Source organism: Scyliorhinus torazame, chromosome 12, assembly GCF_047496885.1.
Source record: "Scyliorhinus torazame isolate Kashiwa2021f chromosome 12, sScyTor2.1, whole genome shotgun sequence".
Classification (NCBI taxonomy): Eukaryota; Metazoa; Chordata; class Chondrichthyes; order Carcharhiniformes; family Scyliorhinidae; genus Scyliorhinus; species Scyliorhinus torazame.
In genome coordinates this window covers 34029924-34048336 of record NC_092718.1, presented here as the reverse complement: position 1 = coordinate 34048336, position 18413 = coordinate 34029924, and the positions used below count along the sequence as shown (strand labels likewise).

The window sequence follows — 18413 nt, the reverse complement described above, 5'->3', positions numbered from 1 at the left end:
CACTCTAGTTGCTGACTATGGTGTGTGTACACGCTAGTTGCTGACTGTGGTGTGTGTACATGCTAGTTGTTGACTATGGTGTGTGAACAATCTAGTTGCTGACTGTGGTGTGTGTACACGCTAGTTGCTGACTGTGGTGTGTGCACATGCTAGTTGTAGACTGTGTGTACACGTACGTTGCTGACAGTGGTGGGAATGTGAGTTTTGAGGAGGATGTTGAAAAGCTTTAGGTAATTTGGGCAAGTTGATTAAGTGGACAAATACATAGTAGATGCAGGTTTACACAGAGAAACAGAATGGCAGAGTATTATTTAAATGGTGAGAGATTGGTGAATGTTGACTGATAATGGGACTTGGGTGTCCAAGTACACCAGTCATTGAAAGCAAGCATGCAGGTGCCGCAAGCAGTTAGGAAAGAAAGTGGTATGTTGGTCACCAGTGTCCGAGTACAGGAGCAAGGATGTCTTACTGCAGCTGCACAGGGCCTTGGTTACTCCACACCTGGAGTATTGTGTGCTGTTTTGGCCTCCTCATCTAAGAAACAATGTAGTTGCCATAGAGGGAGTGCAGCGAAGGATCACTAGACTAATTCCTCGGATGGCAGGATTGTCATATGAGGAGAGATTGGGTCAACTGGTCCTGTATTCACTGGAATTTGGAAGAATGAGAGGGGATCAAATTGAAGTGTATGGATATCTGACCGGGCCGGACACACTGGATGCAGGGATGTTGCTTCCTCTGGATGAAGGATCGAGAACAAGGGGTCACAGTTTCAGTATATGGGGTAGACCATTTTAGGACTGAGATGAGGAGAAATTTCTTCACTCAGCAGGTGGTGAAACTATGTGGTGAATTCTCTACCACAGAAGTCTGTGGAAGCCAAGTCATTGAATATATTTAAGAAGAAAATAGATAAATTTCTAGACTCTTGTGTGTCAAGGAGTATGGGGAGAGTGCAGGAATATGGTGCTGAGATAGAGGATCAGTCATGTTCATATTGAATGGTGAAGCAGGTTTGATGGGCCGAATGGCCTACACCTATTTTCTAAAAACCATGACAATTCTTCCAATACAGGTTGCCCTTCAACGGGATCGTCCAACTCTCTGTCTGTCTATTCAGGCAGAGGGGGCATTTCTCTGCTGACTGTAGTTGGGTGAGGGAATATGTCACAAAATGGCATCAATGCTTTGTCTATGAGGCAAGTTCCAGTCGTGTCCCTATTCTGAAGCAATCACGTGTTTACTTACATCCGTGTGCTTGCTCTCGCTGTCTGGAAGCAGATTAATCTGCTTCTGTTGGAGCTTGTTCAACCTCGTTAGTGGGGAAGCTGCCTTTCTATCAGGACGGTATTCTCCTCTGAGAACATTTGGATCTTGCTGATTAACTTCTCCAAAGCTTAAACCTTTCAACACCCTGGGACAGAAGTGGCAGAATTTGAAATTCTCCAAAGAATTGTTTCGTTTGAATTTTAAAAAATGCTTTTCTGATGTTTGCAACTCTTCACTAACATTTAACCACCTTTGAGCTTCTCACTAGCAGGCCTACTACCCTGCAGTTCTTTTAACCTTTCCTGTTTTGCTCTTCGGAACATAGATGTCTAAGTTATGATATTTTGTTTGGAATTAATTTTGACTGCAATCTCTTTTTTCTTGGTAAGTCGCAGCAATTATTGGTGAATGTGTATCTTGTTCCTGATGAATAACTGTTTAATGGTCTTGAACAGGTTGAGTACCAGTGTGATGGGTTCTTGGAGAAGAACAAGGATACTGTGTATGAAGAGCAGATCACGGTTCTGAAGGCGAGTAAGGTAAGTGCTGCCAACATCCTGAGCCACCCACAGTTGTACGGGTGAAAACCTAGAGCCTGTTTAGACCTGCTATTCTCATTGCAGGAAAATGGTACATTGTATGTTGGATAAACCGACACTGCGGCCTTAAAACAACATCTTATCCTGTGATCTGTGAGCAATCCTGCATGGGGATAACTAGAAAACATCATAACGTACATTTGGGTGTTTCACGATGCAGGTGTAAAGTGAAGATGTTGGTGAAAAATTGGCATTCTTTTACTTGGGCAATTTAGAGCAATTTTTTGATCTAAATTGAGGGAATTGAACTTTCACGGGTGGCAAAATGCAAGAGATGGAAACACTTAAGTGTTTGTGATGGGTGTGCAGAATGACGCAACGTCCCCCATAGAAACTACAGAAATTCTACAGTACAGAAGGGGGCCATTCGACCCATCGAGTCTGCACCAACCCTCTGAAAGAACATCCTGCCCAGGCTCATTTCCCCACCCTACCTCCAGGCGCCACCCAAGTGAGAAAGCAATAAGTCAAAATATCATCCCATCCTTTTGATATTTTCCTTGCTGAAACAAGGGTGATTGATCCTTCTGTTGGTGATTGCTAGTGTCTTTGCGGCTGAAGGCCTCAACCTGGGCCTACACTGGGGTCTTTGCCTATTCTCTGCAGATATCATGGCTGGTGGGACGTTCTGAGCAGAATCCCCAGGCTAGTCTTGGAATTGCTCCAGATCTCACCTCAAAAGTTGCTCTGTCACATCATGGGTATAAGAAATGCCCAACCCCAAGAGAGCGCAGCTTCTCTGTTTGACCCTCAGTGGGGGGGCAACCCTAACCCTTCCGAGTTCTGCCCCAAATTATGGCCCCTGCTAGAATCGTGCTGACAACCACCCCTCCCCTCCCCTGCCATCCCTTGGCCCAATTGGCTCTTGCTGATTGGCACATTTGCCTACTTTTCAAAAGAAGAAATAAATTGATGGAATCTTGGTTTCAGGATATGCCAGTAAGTCTTGGGTTTTCAACATTATCAGTTGAGGAAACCTAATGTTCTGGTTGATTTCCAGCCACAAAGTTGATTTAGAGAGCTGTGGGAGGGCCATGGTCTAATGGAAATGTAATGTACATTTATAAATGGTAAATCAGCCTCTTGACTTGCTAGGTTACACAGAGAAGAGTGGGCTCAGCCTTTGCTGAATTAACCTCTCTGCTTGGGCAGCACGACAATGCTCCTGGGTTTGGAGTGTGAAGATTGGCAGGGATTCCTGTTCTTGCTGGTTATCTAGCACCCCCTACTGGAATTAAATATGCGGACACAGTGGAGAAAGGATGAGGCCTTCCCCATTATCAGGCCCTGTGCGTCAATGGCCTGTTGATGGAGCAGGATATTCCCGTGAGCTTTGAGACCAAATGCGGTTCCTGATCCTGGTTTTCCGACACTGAGAAAGGCACAGCGGCTTTCTCAAAGGCAGCCTCTTAATTGAACACCTCTTGAGTTGCCATCCTATTGAGGACGAACGATCCCCTATGCTTGCCCAGTCAGAGGGCCGGCTGCTCTCGAGTATTGGCTGCCCCACTGGTAGAGGTGGGCACAGCTGAGATGGGTAGGAGATCTTGAAAATGACTCAACTGTGAGGCAATAAATAAATAACTATTTTGGTGGGGTGGGGGGTGGGGAGAGAAGAAGAGTACAGCAGACTCCTCAGATCAAGGAAGGGGATCCCCTTCATTTGGATCATCGGGCCTTCGGGGCTGCCTTTTATGCTCCCACTTTGGGGAGTGGAGTCTCCAGCCCTGCTTGACGCCATTCTCCCCCCCCCACAAGCCGAACCTGCGGTCTTGAGGCCACCTCCATTGAATTGACAGCTCCCCCTGAAACCCCCCCCCCCCCCCCCCCCCCCCCCCATGTGGTGGAGGGTGGGGAAAGGGGGCTGCTGTGCTGTTAGCAAGACGAGAAAAGTGACCCTCCCTGGACCCTAATTCCTGTCTGCCAGTAAGAAACCTCCTACCCGCCCACCCCCACTCCGCAAACCATCGCCTTCAACCCGGCCATCACAGAACCGAGATATTTCAGCCCTTGATGTTAAGGAATCCTGCGTTACCATTGGCTACTTGCAGCTGGCATCGAGGGGCGATGGATATTGGTGGAATTATTTTGATGAGAAGCACAGCCGCTGAGGGCAGTGCGTGAAATTGGAATAGCTGGGCGATAGGTTTTGTCTTTGGTTGTTTTTTTTTGTTTTAATGCTGATTGTTACATTTCTTCCATTCTGTTTGGTGCTCATGGATGTTGACTCCTCAGAAGGTAAAGATTTTTAAAGTTTCCAGTTTGTATTTCTGGCTGCTGCATGAGATTGAGACCCCCCCCCCCCACCCCCCCACCCCATGTCACCACCACCAGGCCCGCAACTTCCTCACAACCAAAAACATGCATGATATGTCTGCTGCATGGGAATAATGAATAGAAAGAGGAATTAATCTCCTCCCCACCTTCACATCATCCATTTTATTTAACAATCTCCAGTAATTAGAAATGTGCATGCATATTGTGGCTGTCTCTGGATCAGTTGGCACATAAGAACATTAAAAAAAAAAGGTAGGAGCGGATCATTTAGCCCTTCGAACCTGCACCGCCATTCATTCATTCCAGTCATGGCTGATTTACCTCGACTGTACATTCCCGCCTCAACCCATCACTTGATTCCCTGAAAATCAACCAAACTCAGTCTTGAATATACTCGATGCTGGAGCATTAACAACTCTCTGGGGTTGACCATTCCAGAGGTGCGCAATCGGCTGCCTAAAGAAATTTCTCCTCATTACCGTCCTACATTTTTGACCCCTTAACCTGGGACTGTATCCCCATGTTCGAGATTTCCCCACCCGAGTCCTTCAGAACCAGAAGATTGCACGTTGATCCCATTGTCCAAACTCATCCAGCATAGAAGACGGGGGCGGGTGGGGTGGGGCGAAACTGGGCATGCGGCTGGGGCAGCAACTGGCCTCAGCGCCTTGGCCAGGGAGGGAATAGTGGCTGCAGTTGCTGGAACCCGATTAATACACGATGAATGTTGCCAACGGCGCAAGTGTGGTGGTTGTGAGATGAGGGCTAGTGTAAAGTTGAGGATGATGCCTTCCACAGTCAGGGAGCAAACCGAGATGTGAACGAAGACCACTGGGGGAAACCTCATGAATCCATACCACAGAACACGTAGAAAGAGGCCCTTCAGCCCATCCTGTCTGCACTAGCTCTCTGAATGAGCAATTCACGCAGTGCTAAACCCAAACCTTCTCGTAGCCCTGCACGTTCTTCCTTTTCAGATAACAATCTAATTCCCCTTTGAATGCATCAATTGAATCTGCATCCACCACACACTCAGGAACTCAGGCAGTGCATTCCGGATCGCAACCACTTGCTGTGTATAAACTGGTCTCCGCTCACGTTGCCATGGCTTTTTTTCGCCCAATTGCCTTGAATCTGTGACCCCTTGTTCTCGATCGCCACCTATTCTGTGCGGATGCCTCGTGATTGTGAATCAAATCTCCATCAAATCTCCCCTCAGCCTCCTCTTCTCCAAGGAGAAACAGTCCCGACGTCTCCCCCATTCCCCACCTTGCGGTCTCTCCAGCAGAAAAGAGGTGTGAATTAGGGCGCCGATATGGTTCGTGAGATGGATTCAATGATTAAGTGCAGAATTAGTATAAACACAGCAGCATAATGATTGCTTTCTGTCGCATGATAGCAAATGTCTGCACTCTGGAACGGCACACAGCAAGGCCAGCAGTCTGGGTGTGCTTAGAAATCAGTGAGTTACAGTGAAGTTGGAAAGAGCTTTTCAGTCAAAGCGCTGAATTGATCTCGCCCCGTTTCAGTGTTCCGTAGAATCCCGGAGGCTGCAGTTACACTATTGGAACTGGTGAGTGGACAGCACAGAAACAAACTTGGTTCCCACTGCTGCAAAACTTAAACACTCAAAATTTACACACAAAATTCCAGCTCACCACTGTCATTCAGAGACTTCGAGCGGGTTTTTGATAAAAGGTTCAAGTGGGGAAAAGAGAAATGAACTTGGTCAACAGCCAGAGGCATTCGTTGAAAACCCACTGAACCAGTGGTGTGTATGCAGTTTTTAAAAATAAAAATAATGTAAACAAACAGAGTTAATGGATTATGGAAATCCAGGGTGCTTTAAGGATTTCGGAGCAAGTTCACCAAGAACTGGATTTTATTTCCGAGTTGAAAACCTTTTTCAGCAATGTGCATCGGAGAAATGTGCTTTCTGACATGGATGACCAAGGCCCATTGTTTGAGGGGGCGGTTTGGACCACTTGTACACTTTCAAGAGGGTGGCATGCATCTACTTGCCGTCTTGGCATTCCCTTCGCCCTCTCCATGTACACGTATGTGTCGTGGGAATTCATTCGGGAACACAGTTCTCCAGGAAGGGGCACAGGCTGATGGGCATTTATTTTAGTTGTAGCTGACAAAACAAAGCTTTAATTGCCTTGGGACCTTCACATAATCCAACTGGAAAATAAGTTGCGACTGCACAGAATCCAGTTACTCTAGAGTGTACGGCAGACTAGGCAGCACCAGTCTGTTCAGATCTGATCAGTTCACCTTGGCATGTGGGTCCTATATTTAAATGGCACTTAGAAACTGTAGTTTGCAGGAAATTTGACACTGTATTTTCCTGTGGCTGGGGGGGTGGGGGTCGAATGAGAAACCAGGATGATAAATATCAGATATTCACTAATAACCTCAATAAGGAATTCAGGAGAAACTTCCTTATCCAGTGAATAGGCAGAATGTAGGATTTGCTGCCATATGAAGTGGTTCAGGTGACTAGCCTCATTTAAAGTTTGAGGGCAAAAGGAATGGAAGGATATATTGATTGGGGGCGATGATGTAGGCAGCATGGGCCGGTGAGCTGACTTGTTCCCGTGCTGTAACTTCATTGTAAGTTCTATTTAGCATCATTAGGTTGTCAGGTGAGGTCCACAAGCCCAATCCATGTCTTCCCCGAAGGCCAGTTATAAAAAAAGCTGCCCCATAGAAAATGGGATGTGGGGCCTGTGGCAGCATCAAACGTGATATCAGATTTCTTCAGCGCGAGGGTTGAGGACTTACTGATGTGAAATTATTTCTGCTTGCTCCTGCAATTCCCACAAAAAACAGTTAAATCTGCTTGCGGAGCTATTCCGAGACGCGAAGCCGGCCACCAGCCCCACTGAAGGACGGCCCCCGGTTGCCAGGGCAACTGTGAAATCTGCCAAGCCTCGAGCGCTGCAGCCCAGCAAAGAACACAAGAAGTCGGTGGGACATCAGGTAAGATTAGTGCTTAGTTTGAAGTGGCTTGAACAGAGTGTGGACTTTAATAATAAATGTTTGCATGTATGTTTTGCTGCTGTATGCAACCAGTGTAGTAGTTGCCGAGCCAGAAGCCTTCAATAGTAACCAAGTGAAAATGAGCTTGAATACCCTCCAACTGGGAAACTTGAATTCAGATTGAAAAAGAAAGAAATCAGGAAATTAAAAAGCTAGGAGCAGTGAGCATCTAGTTGCCGCTTTGTGGTGACTGGTTCACTAATGCCTTGTCGGAAAAAGAATGTCCTTATCTGACCTTCCAGTCCCAAAGCAACATGGTCGACACTTACTTGGTGTCTAAGAGGGTGTAACACACCATTCTGTTGTATCAAACAGAAGACCCACCATCATCCTTTGGTGATGGGGTATCAGTGGTGGCTCACTTGGGAGCACTGCCGCGTCTGACTCTGAAGGTTCCTGGTTCAATTCTCACTCCAGGGATCGAGGAGAAAAATAACGGCTGACACTCCAGTGCAGTACTGAGGGAAAACAGAAAATACCGGGCAAACTCAGGAGGTCTGACAGCATCTGTGGAGAGAGAAGGAAGCTAGAGTTTCGAGTCTGGATGGCTCTTTGTCAAAGCTGAGGGAGTGCTGTGCTGTCAGATGTGCCGTCATTCTGATGAAATGCTAAACTGAGCCCCATCTGTCTGTTCAGGTGGGTGTAGAAGATTGATTGATTGATATTGATATTTATTTATTGTCACGTATACCGAAGTACAGTGAAAAGTATTTTTCTGCGGCCAAGGGAACGTACACAGTACGTACATAGTAGACAAAAGAATAATTGACAAAGCACATTGACAAATGGTACATCAACAAACAATGATTAGTGACACTGCGGAACAAGTGGCCAAACGAGCAATACATGAGCAAGAGGAGCATAGGGCATCATGGATAGTGTTCTTACAGGGCCTCGAGATTCGGAGGATCCTCAAACCTTTAAGAAAACACACAAGAGCATTATTAGTAATTATAAATGAAGTGGAAAAGAGTTTTAGTAGGTCAGAATGGTGATAATAGACAAAAGAACAGGGGCTGGTTGAAAAAGCTCGCAGAGTCGCCATGCTCCAGCCCATCTTGAATCCGAGATCCCATGGCGTTATTTTGTGGAAGAGTATGGGAGATAATCCAGTGTTCTGGCCGATGTTTACCCCTCGCTCAATATCAGGAAGGACAGATTGTCCAGTCATTTGTGCTGTTTGGTGGGAGCTTGCTTTGTGCAAATAGTTTTGCACATTTCAGCAGAGTACTTCATTATCTGTAAAGCACTTTGAGACATTTGATGATTGTGTAAAATGCGATTTTGATGCCAGCAGTGACCATGATGCCCACATGAGCGAGACTGAAAGCAGTTATATGGCCGAAGGGAGACACATATACTGATGGCAGAGAGTGGCAATATGTTGAGCAGAGTGCTGGATCACTGCTTTTAAATCTCCTGTTTTATTACAAGTCCTGAGTTTCCTTCTCTTGTGCAGGATTAGGGCTGGGTGCCAGCAGTACCAACTTCACTGGTGCCCAGACCCGTGGACACGATGGCGTATTAGATTAACCCTTCATGTGTCACTTGAAGGTCCGAACAGATTTGGCCAAATTTCAAAATGTATTAGAAATTGTGGACTCTGTGGTCCAAACTGCAGTCAGTGGGCTGGATTCTTCCGCCCTGCCCGCCGTAAGAACGCCATGGGACAATGGAAAAATCCATTAACCTCAGACGGGATTCTCCGGTCGCCGGGCGAGCCCGGCTGATAATCCTGCCCAATTTCTCTTTATTCTACTGGCCTTATGTTAGATGGAGCTGGCAGGAGTCTTTTGACTAAGGTGGGGTTGGTACTTCTCTCACCGAATGGCATTTGAGAGACGGGAATAAAATATATAACAGGCCATTTATGAGCCGCTAAGTTACACAGAGAGACGAGGCAATCTTAACAGTGGGAGGAAATGGTGGTCATGTCACTCGACTGGCTTCCCTCATGCTCCCCAATCAGGGGCGTCATTCTCCGACCACCCCGCCGGGTTGGAGAATCGCCGGGGCCTGCCGTGAATCCTGCCCCCACCGGTTGCCGAAGTCTCCGGCACCAGAGATTCGGCGGGTGCGGGAATCGGGCCGCGCCGGTTGGCGGGCCCTCCCGCTCGATTCTCCGGCTCGGATGGGCCGAAGTCCCGCCGATAAATTGCCTGTCCCGCCGGCGTGGATTAAACCACCTTTTGAACGGCGGGACAAGGCGGCGTGGGCGGGCTCCGGGGTCCTGGGGGGGGCGCGGGGCGATCTGGCCCCGGGGAGTGCCCCCACGGTGGCCTGGCCCGTGATCGGGGCCCACTGATCCGCGGGCGGGCCTGTGCCGTGGGGGCACTCTTTCCCTTCCACCTCCGCCACGGTCTCCACCATGGCGGAGGCGGAAGAGACTCCCTCCACTGCGCATGCGTGGGAAACTGTCATCGGCCGCTGACGCTCCGCGCATGCGCCGCCCGGGGATGTCATTTCCGTGCCCGCTGGCGGGGCAACAAAGGCCGTTTCCGCCAGCTGGCGGGGTGGAAATTCCTCCGGCGTCGGCCTAGCCCCTCAATGTTGGGGCTCGGCCCCCAAAGATGCGGAGCATTCCGCACCTTTGGGGCGGCGCGATGCCCGTCTGATTGGCGCCGTTTTGGGCGCCAGTCGGCGGACATCGCGCCGTTTGGGGAGAATTCCGCCCCAGAGCTGTACCAAAGAGGTGCAGACAACTGCCCAAATTATTTGAATTGGCATTACCATGGGATTTCAAATGGGACCAGGGTTATTGTTGCGTAAAAGTCTGGGGTCCAGTGGATATAAGGCACAAAGCAAACCTGGGTCGGATTCTTGATGCCAAATGAGTTTGTGATTGTTCTCTCACTTTTGTATATCATTTTTTTTTCTTGTTTAACTATAGAGGCTGGTAGTTTGCCACCTGGCATACACCGCTTGAAAAATAATGTTTCCCTTTCTCATTTTTTTTCGTTAACATTTTCCACTATTTTTCCACGGGCATTGCTGGGCCAGTCATTGGTTGTCCATCCCTAACTGCCCTTGAACTGAGTGGCTTGCTCGGCTATTTTAGAGGGCAATTAATCACATCGACATGGAGTCACAAAAAGGCCGGGCCAGATAAGGGTGGCAGATTTCCTTACCGAAAGGGAATGATGAGTTTCCAGCAATCAATGATGGTTTTATAGTCACCATTACTGGCACTGGCTTTTCTATTCCAGATTTATTAACTGGATTTAAATTCCACCGGCTTCCATTCATGGATTTGAACCTGTGTCCCCAGAATATTAGCCTGGGCCTCTGGATTATTAGTCCAGTGATATTACCACTAGGCCATTGTTTCCTCTCGTTGTTAGATTCCTTATTTATTCTATTCTCTTCTCTCCTTGGCATTCTGTGATTCGAGAAGGTGGGTTTGTGGCCTTTTCCCCTGTTTTTTGTAGATACTGCTGGAGAACTGGATGCAGGGAGGCAGATGAGCAGAACTGGTAAATAATGTCCATTAATGTTTCCAACTTTGTGGTGGCACGGAGGTGCAGTGGTTAGCACTGCTGCCTCACGCCGCCAAGGATCCGGGTTGGATCCCGGCCCCGGGTCACTGTCCGTGGGGAGTTTGCACATTCTTCCCGAGTCTACGTGGGTCTCAACCCCACAACCCAGAGATGTGCAGGGTAGGTGGATTGGTCACACTAAATTGCCCCTTTAATTAAAAAAAAAAAGAATTGGGTAATTTAAATTCTAAAAATATACATTTTCCCAACTTAATTCGCACAAAAAACAACAAAAGTCTCTTTGCTCAAATGGACAGCAGCCTGGGACTCTCACTTTTGAACTCAGTTGTTTAAGGTAGTGGAGAGCACATGGTAATCATGGTAACCACAACAGGGGGCTAAGGTGGGAGAACGTGAAGAGGGAAGATCTCTCCTGAAACATTGCAGGAGAGAAAAAAAAATTGAAAAATATGCCACCAATTTCACTGACTAACATTGGTTTCATATGAATTATTTGCAGTTCCGGAACTCCCTTCATCTGCTGATGGAGACCCTTAACGCTACAACGCCTCACTATGTGCGATGCATTAAACCCAATGATGACAAATTTGCTTTCACGTAAGCCAAACGAAATGTGCTTTCATTCTAACCTTATTAATCTGTGGCACCGTGCTTGTTGTCGTTGTGTGTGTCACCGAGTCTGCTGAATGCTTTGAACATTATAATTATCTGAGCCTGGTTATTGGCTGATACTTGTGTTGGGCTGAACTGTGCAGATTGATCCAGAATATTTCTTTTAGCCAACAACAGAGAAAGAAATCCTCAGTGCGCCACTGAGTCTTGATCAGAACCTCGCTGTGTAATCCAGTTTTATTCTGGAATGTCCTTTGTCGACTGAAGTCTCAGGCCCACCATCCGGGGGAATGTCCAGGATCTCCTTAAGAACAATTTTTGGATGCAGTGATTTTGTTGTTGTTGTTGTAATACCATAGAATCCCTACATTGCAGAAGATGACCATTCAGCCCATCGAGCCTGCACTAGCCCTCTGAAAAAAACACCCTCCCTAGATCCACTCCCCTGCCCCATTCCTGTGACCCTGTAACCCCACTTAACCTGCACACCTTTGAACACTAATGGGCAATTTAGCATGGCCAATCCACCTAACCTGCACATCTTTGGACTGTAGGAGGAAACTGGAGCACCCGGAGGGGACCCACACAGACATGGGGAGAACATACAAACTCCACACAGTCACCCAAGGCCATAATCAAATGCGGGTGGGTCCCTGGAGCTGTGAGGCAGCAGTGCTAACCACTGTGCCACCGTGCCACACTGATTGCATGGTCCTTTCTCTAAAGTCACCTATGAAACATAGATTTGATTTTAAGATCTATACTTTCATTTTAAGGAGAATAAGAAGTCTTACAACACCAGGTTAAAGTCCAACAGGTTTGTTTCAAACACTCGCTTTCGGAGCACTGCTCCTTCCTCAGGTTTGAAACAAACCTGTTGGGACTTTAACCTGGTGTTGTAAGACTTCTTACTGTGCTCACCCCAGTCCAACGCCGGCATCTCCACTTCATTTTAAGGGTGTACGTTTTATAAAGTATACTATGACCTATTGCTCTTGGGATTTTTAAAAATGTTATTCCTTTCCCAGAGTTACAAAGCCAATGTGCAGAGTAGACAGGGCGAGCCCTTAATCCATCTCCTCACTTGCTCCAAAAACCAATTCAAATTCAAATTGAATCCGATTGTGGTCCTCACATTCTAGATCCAAGCTGACAAGAACAGGAATTACACCTGATCTCAGGCTTGACCCGACGCTTGACAACCTTAGCCAAAAGGCCAGGTTTTAGGCTACGGACGATGAGGGAAAAGATGCTGTTTCCTGGCTATTCTCAGGAAGTGGCTCTCTCCCATGGACCGGTTGTGAAGATGGTGCTTTCATGGTGATGGTAGGAAATTCCACACAATTGATCCATTATTGATAATTTTCCGTCTGCTCTCCTCATAACTAGGGTTTTTCTTTTTTATTGTGCTTCATCTCTGTACTTCCCAAACCTCCTCCCAGTGTGAACCCATTTTAGTGCCTCACATCCTGGGAGGGTGGAGGGAGATGTTGGGGGAGGAGGGTTAGTAAGGGGAGGGGGGAGATTTGCTTCAACTGCTGAGCATGGGAGGGTGGGGGGGGAGGGGGGGGTGTTCCCTCCTGAGCATTGGGGGGTTCCCTCCTGAGCGCGGGGAGGGGGGGGGTGTTCCCTCCTGAGCGCGGGGGGTTTTCAATTTTGACTCCTGACCAGATTGAGGTGGAGGATAGCTTCAACTGCTGAGCAGGGGTGGTGGAGAGGTAAGGGGTGGGTGGGTGGGGGTCATGTTCAGTGTGGTGTGTTGCCAATCGGCACAGGAGTAAGGTTGCCAATTAATAATGATTCTCTTTAGAGTCGCCAGGTATCAAATGATACCACCACAAGGCTTTACCGGATATCAATCAAAGGACCACACAACCAGTTAGTCAGTTCGAGTTCAAAGATAGTTTATTTATACACAAGGATTCCTTCGACATGCAACACAAAACACTACAAGCTAAACTACACCTAACAACTACAATAACCTATACTTAACTTCAGGGCAACCGGCTCTATGCAGATGGACAAGGCCTTTGTCCGGATCTTGCGTGGCTGGGTGGAAGAAGTGGCTCTGTTTCTGCTGGGCTCATCCGTCTGGTAGCGATCGTTGGTCTTGAACTTGTCTGTCTGGTCGTTATGCTGCACTTGGGTTGGCATAGGCCGGATCCAAGAGAGATCGAGCATATGGCTGTGTCTCTTCTTGTCCCTCTGGGATTTCGCGCTCTTTGGGGCGGTCCTTAACTTGGACCCAATAATTCGACAGGCTTCGATCACTGCCTTCGATTTTGGCCAATAAAGGGGCGGGTGCCTTGATGGCTGGGCGTGTCCTTGGCGGTCGTTGACCTTGGCTGTTTAGGCTCCATGAGTAAAGGGAGTGGCGCCGATCAGTCTGTGGCTGTATCGCTTTCTTGAGTGCAGTCCTATTGTTCTGGGGAAATGGGCCATTAGAATGCAAACGAGCGGGGGTTTCGATCGCGCCTAGCTATCTGGGTTGCAAATACACACAAGCTCTGAGTCTGTCTGAGTCCTGGGTTGGCCATAATTCCCAGGTTCTTTGCAGGTGGCCATCTGAGATGGCTACAGGTGGAACTGGTTTAAACTGCAGGGTTTATTGTTTTTTGAATATATAAAACTTTTGAAAACCAGCACCTACCTTTTTACAGACTTTTTTTTACAGCAGCAATCAGGCCTCACAAATTTGCCCATTGGGTCACGCTCACCAATAGAAAAAGTGTAAGGATTTCAAGGGGCCTTGCAGATGTTAACAGCACCCAATCCGAGCTCCACGGCAGCCTTTGCTGTCCTAAAGCCCGTAGCCTCACTGGAGGTTGTGACCTACAGTTTGGGAAGCCCTGCTCCATGTACATTGAATCATTGAGGCACTGACCCTGAAGCCCAGCTGATTTCTTCCCATCCGTTGGCCTTGCCGTGGCTCTGAACAACTGGACCTCTGGGTGGGGGAAGGAATAACTATGGGAGGCAGATGTTTGGGTGCCCACCGCCACCCCTTGATGAAGGCTTCCTTCTGTCAGCATCAAAATTTGAGACTGGGTGTGAATCGGCCCTGAAGTGACCATTGTCAGGTAATGGCTTCAGTTGGGGATTGTTCAAGGGCGGGCAGTAGGGCAGTAAGACTCCTCCCCCCCCCCCCCCACCTTGCCGGCCTGCAAATCTTTTGGCAGGGGGGCATAATGCCCATTGCTTCTTTAAATACTTCAAGGGCGCGTTAATAAAGTTCTGTCTTGAACCCAAGTTTTAAGTGAATCATTTAAATGGAGAAACAAGGTCAATAACTCCTGAATTGATTTGAGTTCAGGTAGGCCTGCTGACTTGTTGGGATCGGTGTAACACATCAAAGTCAGATTTACTATCTGTGAAAGGAATAGTCAGCCCACCTTTAACCAAAATCTCTTCATTCAAATGGTCTGATAATTCAATATTTTATCAGTAGATGCCCACTTTGCTGTGTTCTTGGCAAAGCAGTGGGGGGAGGGGACCACATTATCAGGAGTTGTCTCCAACTGAGGTATTCTATTGATGCGTTCCTTCTTGTGTATCATAAACGTTAAGTGGCAGTGCAGACTTTATTCAGGGTTGTCCATTAGTAGAACTGTTCCCATTGCAGAAGCAAAAGAGGAAATGTAATGACTGATTCTACATCGTTGCCAGGTGATGTGAGCTGCTGTGTGTGGTGATATGAGATGGATGGTGTGCGACCTCCAAACAGTAGGTGGCGGTGCAGACACACCATGCAGTCTCAAGACTGTGGTCATGTGACAGGGACGCCCATATAAGTGGAGACACATCCGGCCATCCCCTCCCCGAATGACACTTCATGCTTTCGGACTGATTTCAGATCAGGCTGGAATGTGACAATTTCTTTTGTTGAAAAAGGCATCTCCATTGCAGCTTTGTGGATCTGACTGCTGACTGGATAGTTTATTGAACTCCCGAAAAGCACCATTTAAAAGAATGATTGATTGAAGGTTTTCACTCTCGAAACCCTCACGTTTCTCTACTAAAAGGTTAAACAAGAGTTCAAACCACCAGATGGTTAATGCTATGGCTCTGAACATCTTTCAATGGTTGGATGTGGACAAATGAAAATATGGTTTGCCTTTTGGATCTGACTCTCCCTGAGCTAGATAAGGATAGCCAATTTTAACAAAGGTTTCATCACACCCCGACCCCCCTCCCCCGGCAGGAATTTAATATTTTTTAAAAAAGAAGACAACATTTGATATGAATGTGTTTTATGTTTATTGGATGGAATCTTGTGGAAGCGGTGAGCGTCTTGGCCTTTTGCAGGAGAGCCGGTGGGAGCGTGGCATCGGCTCTTTCCGAGAAGGCTCACTGCTCCTTGTTCCACTCGGGAACCTGACAGGCCAGCGGCCTCCCACCGTCACCAGATAGGCAATGCTGTTAAGTGAGCCAAATTAAACCCTGATCTGATTTTAATCCAAAGATTTCAATGCAACATCTCGTGGGTGCAGCAGCTTTTATGGAACGAAAATGTCTTCCGTTTGTGGCAGAAGACCAAGATAATTTGAAGACCCCCGATGCCAAAATTACCAGCTCCTCGCTATTCCTAATCAGGCAGCAGCAAGAAACACGAGTTATCTATTAACTCATTTCGGCAACGTGGATGAAACGCCCATGAATTTCCACGGGCCCAGCGGCCAAACGGTGAAGTGAATAAGTTCTAAAAACAGTTCTCGGGAAAACCGCAGGACATAAGAAAGCAAGATTCAGGGTGCCACTCAAACTTAGCTGGCGGAACAAAATTGAATGCCCTTTGGTTTTTGTAAAACCATGTCGAAAATCCGACAGGAGGTCTTGTGCGTGTCCAGGACAAAGTTTGGATGGTTGAGGATGGAAAGATGTAATGGGTGGATAATGTCTGGAATAAGCACCCCAGTGGCATGCATAAAAAACGCAGTTTATTAGTGAGGGACATGTTCAGATCCCATTTAACCGATCAGATACAAGAAGCGCCCGTGAAGAAATAACATTGCATTGCAGTTACACAAGGGGGTCGAACGTGCATCGGTTAGCTTTTGGATGTTTGCCTCAACACACTATTCTTGGACCATGTTTGCACCAAATGGTTGACGGGGGGGGGGGGGGGGGGGACTCAGTGAGTGGAAATCTGCGCATTACCCCAGCTTCATGTTTGTGTTGCTTTGTCATCAAATTGTGGGAGGTGTCATCAGATCGTTCACAAAAGGTGGAATATCTAATTCAATGTGTGATTTGTTGAGTAGAGATGGAAGGGATAATTCTGAAACTGACAGCACCAGATCTGACCAAGAGTGGGATCCTTACAATGAGGCCTTGGTCAAAGTGACTTGGAATGAATTCAGTGAACTCTTTGCAGCGGATGTGGAAGACCATAAATGTTCGCGTGTTTTAAAATGCTTTCAGTATGGTTAACAATATATTTGTACATTTAAATGTATTCAACCAACAGAGGCACATTAATTTAATATGAATTATCAGTGTTTTTTCAAATTTCAAAATGATGACTACCCACTCCAGCATTTCACATCTTATATTTGGTGTATAAATCGGTCCCTATTTTTGGAACGATTTTGAGGCTTCAAAGGTCGACTTGTACGTGAACATCTGTGGTACTGTTACTGACTTAAGGCCAATTCTGAAAGTGTTGGAACTAGAATTCTCTCTGGGTCTTTTAATTGTATGTTTCTGGCATTTGAATTGGTCGGTTTAGAATTTGAGAGCTTTGTGTTTGTGTCTATACTGTTAACTTGACCCAAATGTGTCTCCATAGGTTTGATCCAAAACGAGCCGTGCAACAGCTACGAGCTTGTGGCGTCCTGGAAACCATTAGGATAAGTGCAGCAGGCTTCCCATCAAGGTAATGCAACCCGTCAAGAGGAATCCGGAAATCCCTTTGTTTCGTCATGTGAGGTGGTCCTAGACTCGCGTTGTTCCGAGTCGTCTTTTCGTTTCTATATGTTTGTGTGTGTGTGTGTGTTTTTTTTAAACAGTTTTACTTTAGACTTGAAGTTGAAAAACGTGCTTTGATTCATTGGGTTTGTGGATTTTCAGGTGGACCTATCAAGAATTCTTCAACCGCTATCGTGTCCTGATGAAGCAAAAAGATGTCCTCAGTGACAAAAAGCTGACATGCAGAAATGTCCTGGAAAACTTAATAAAGGTGATTATTTGAATTATGCCAATTTAAACCCATTGCTTTTTCCTTTTTTTAAAAAAAAAACAACTTCAACGCAGGCCAAGGACAAAATCTTCCGCCCTCGCTCGCGGATAGGATTTTCTGGTGCCCCTGAAAATTAATGTCGTTTTGGTTGGAGCAGCAAATCTTCCGTTCTCGCTCGCATCGGTTCCCACCAAGATGAGATCGGAGAATCCCACCCAAAATGTGTTCATTGATGACCAGTTATTATATTTTGGACAGCAGGGTTCTCCGTTTCTAACGATCCCATTTGCTTCCTCCCTGTTCCCAGTTTTCACTATCCACAGGAAAAGTAACTATTCCTTAATTGTTCCCAAATCTGCCGTCTCATATTGAGGCTGGTAGTCCTCTGGGGATCTGATACAAGTATCAATTTTTCTTGTGTGACACTTGCCGTGATTACGTCCATGGAATTCCTACAGTGCAGAAGGAGCCCATTCGGCCCATCACGTCTGCTCTCAAAGAGCACTCTATTTAGGCCCTATCCCCATAACAGGGGGATTGAGTTTAAGAGCCGCGATGTTTAGCTGCAGCTTTATAAAACTCTAGTTAGACCACACTTGGACTCTTGTGTCTAGTTCTGGTCGCCACATTACAGGAAGGATGTGGTAGCTTTGGAGAGGATGCAGAGGAGATTTACCAGGATGCTGCCTGGACTGGAGGGGCATGTCTTATGAAGAAAGGTTGAGGGAGCTAGGGCTTTTCTCACTGGAGCGAAGAAGGAAGAGAGGTGACTTGATAGAGGTGACTTGATAGAGGTGTACAAGGTTATGAGAGGCATGGATAGGGTGGATAGCCAGAGACTTTTCCTCAGGTCGGAAATGGCTGTCACGAAGGGACATAATTTTAAGGTGATTGGAGGAAGGTATAGGGGAGATGTCAGAGGTCAGTTCTTTACAC

General features: G+C 47.0%; 1 protein-coding gene across 9 annotated transcripts in view; it reads left to right on the top strand.

The window, feature by feature from the left end:
• myo5aa (myosin VAa) overlaps positions 1-18413 on the top strand; it is a 275595-nt gene that overhangs the window by 164586 nt on the left and 92596 nt on the right. For all 9 annotated transcript variants that reach the window (XM_072470649.1, XM_072470653.1, XM_072470657.1 and 6 more), the window contains 5 exons: positions 1725-1808; positions 6981-7130; positions 11187-11284; positions 17088-17174; positions 17369-17477. In XM_072470649.1, the coding sequence (XP_072326750.1) occupies positions 1725-1808; positions 6981-7130; positions 11187-11284; positions 17088-17174; positions 17369-17477 (528 nt within the window). The remainder of the gene's footprint in view (positions 1-1724; positions 1809-6980; positions 7131-11186; positions 11285-17087; positions 17175-17368; positions 17478-18413) is intronic.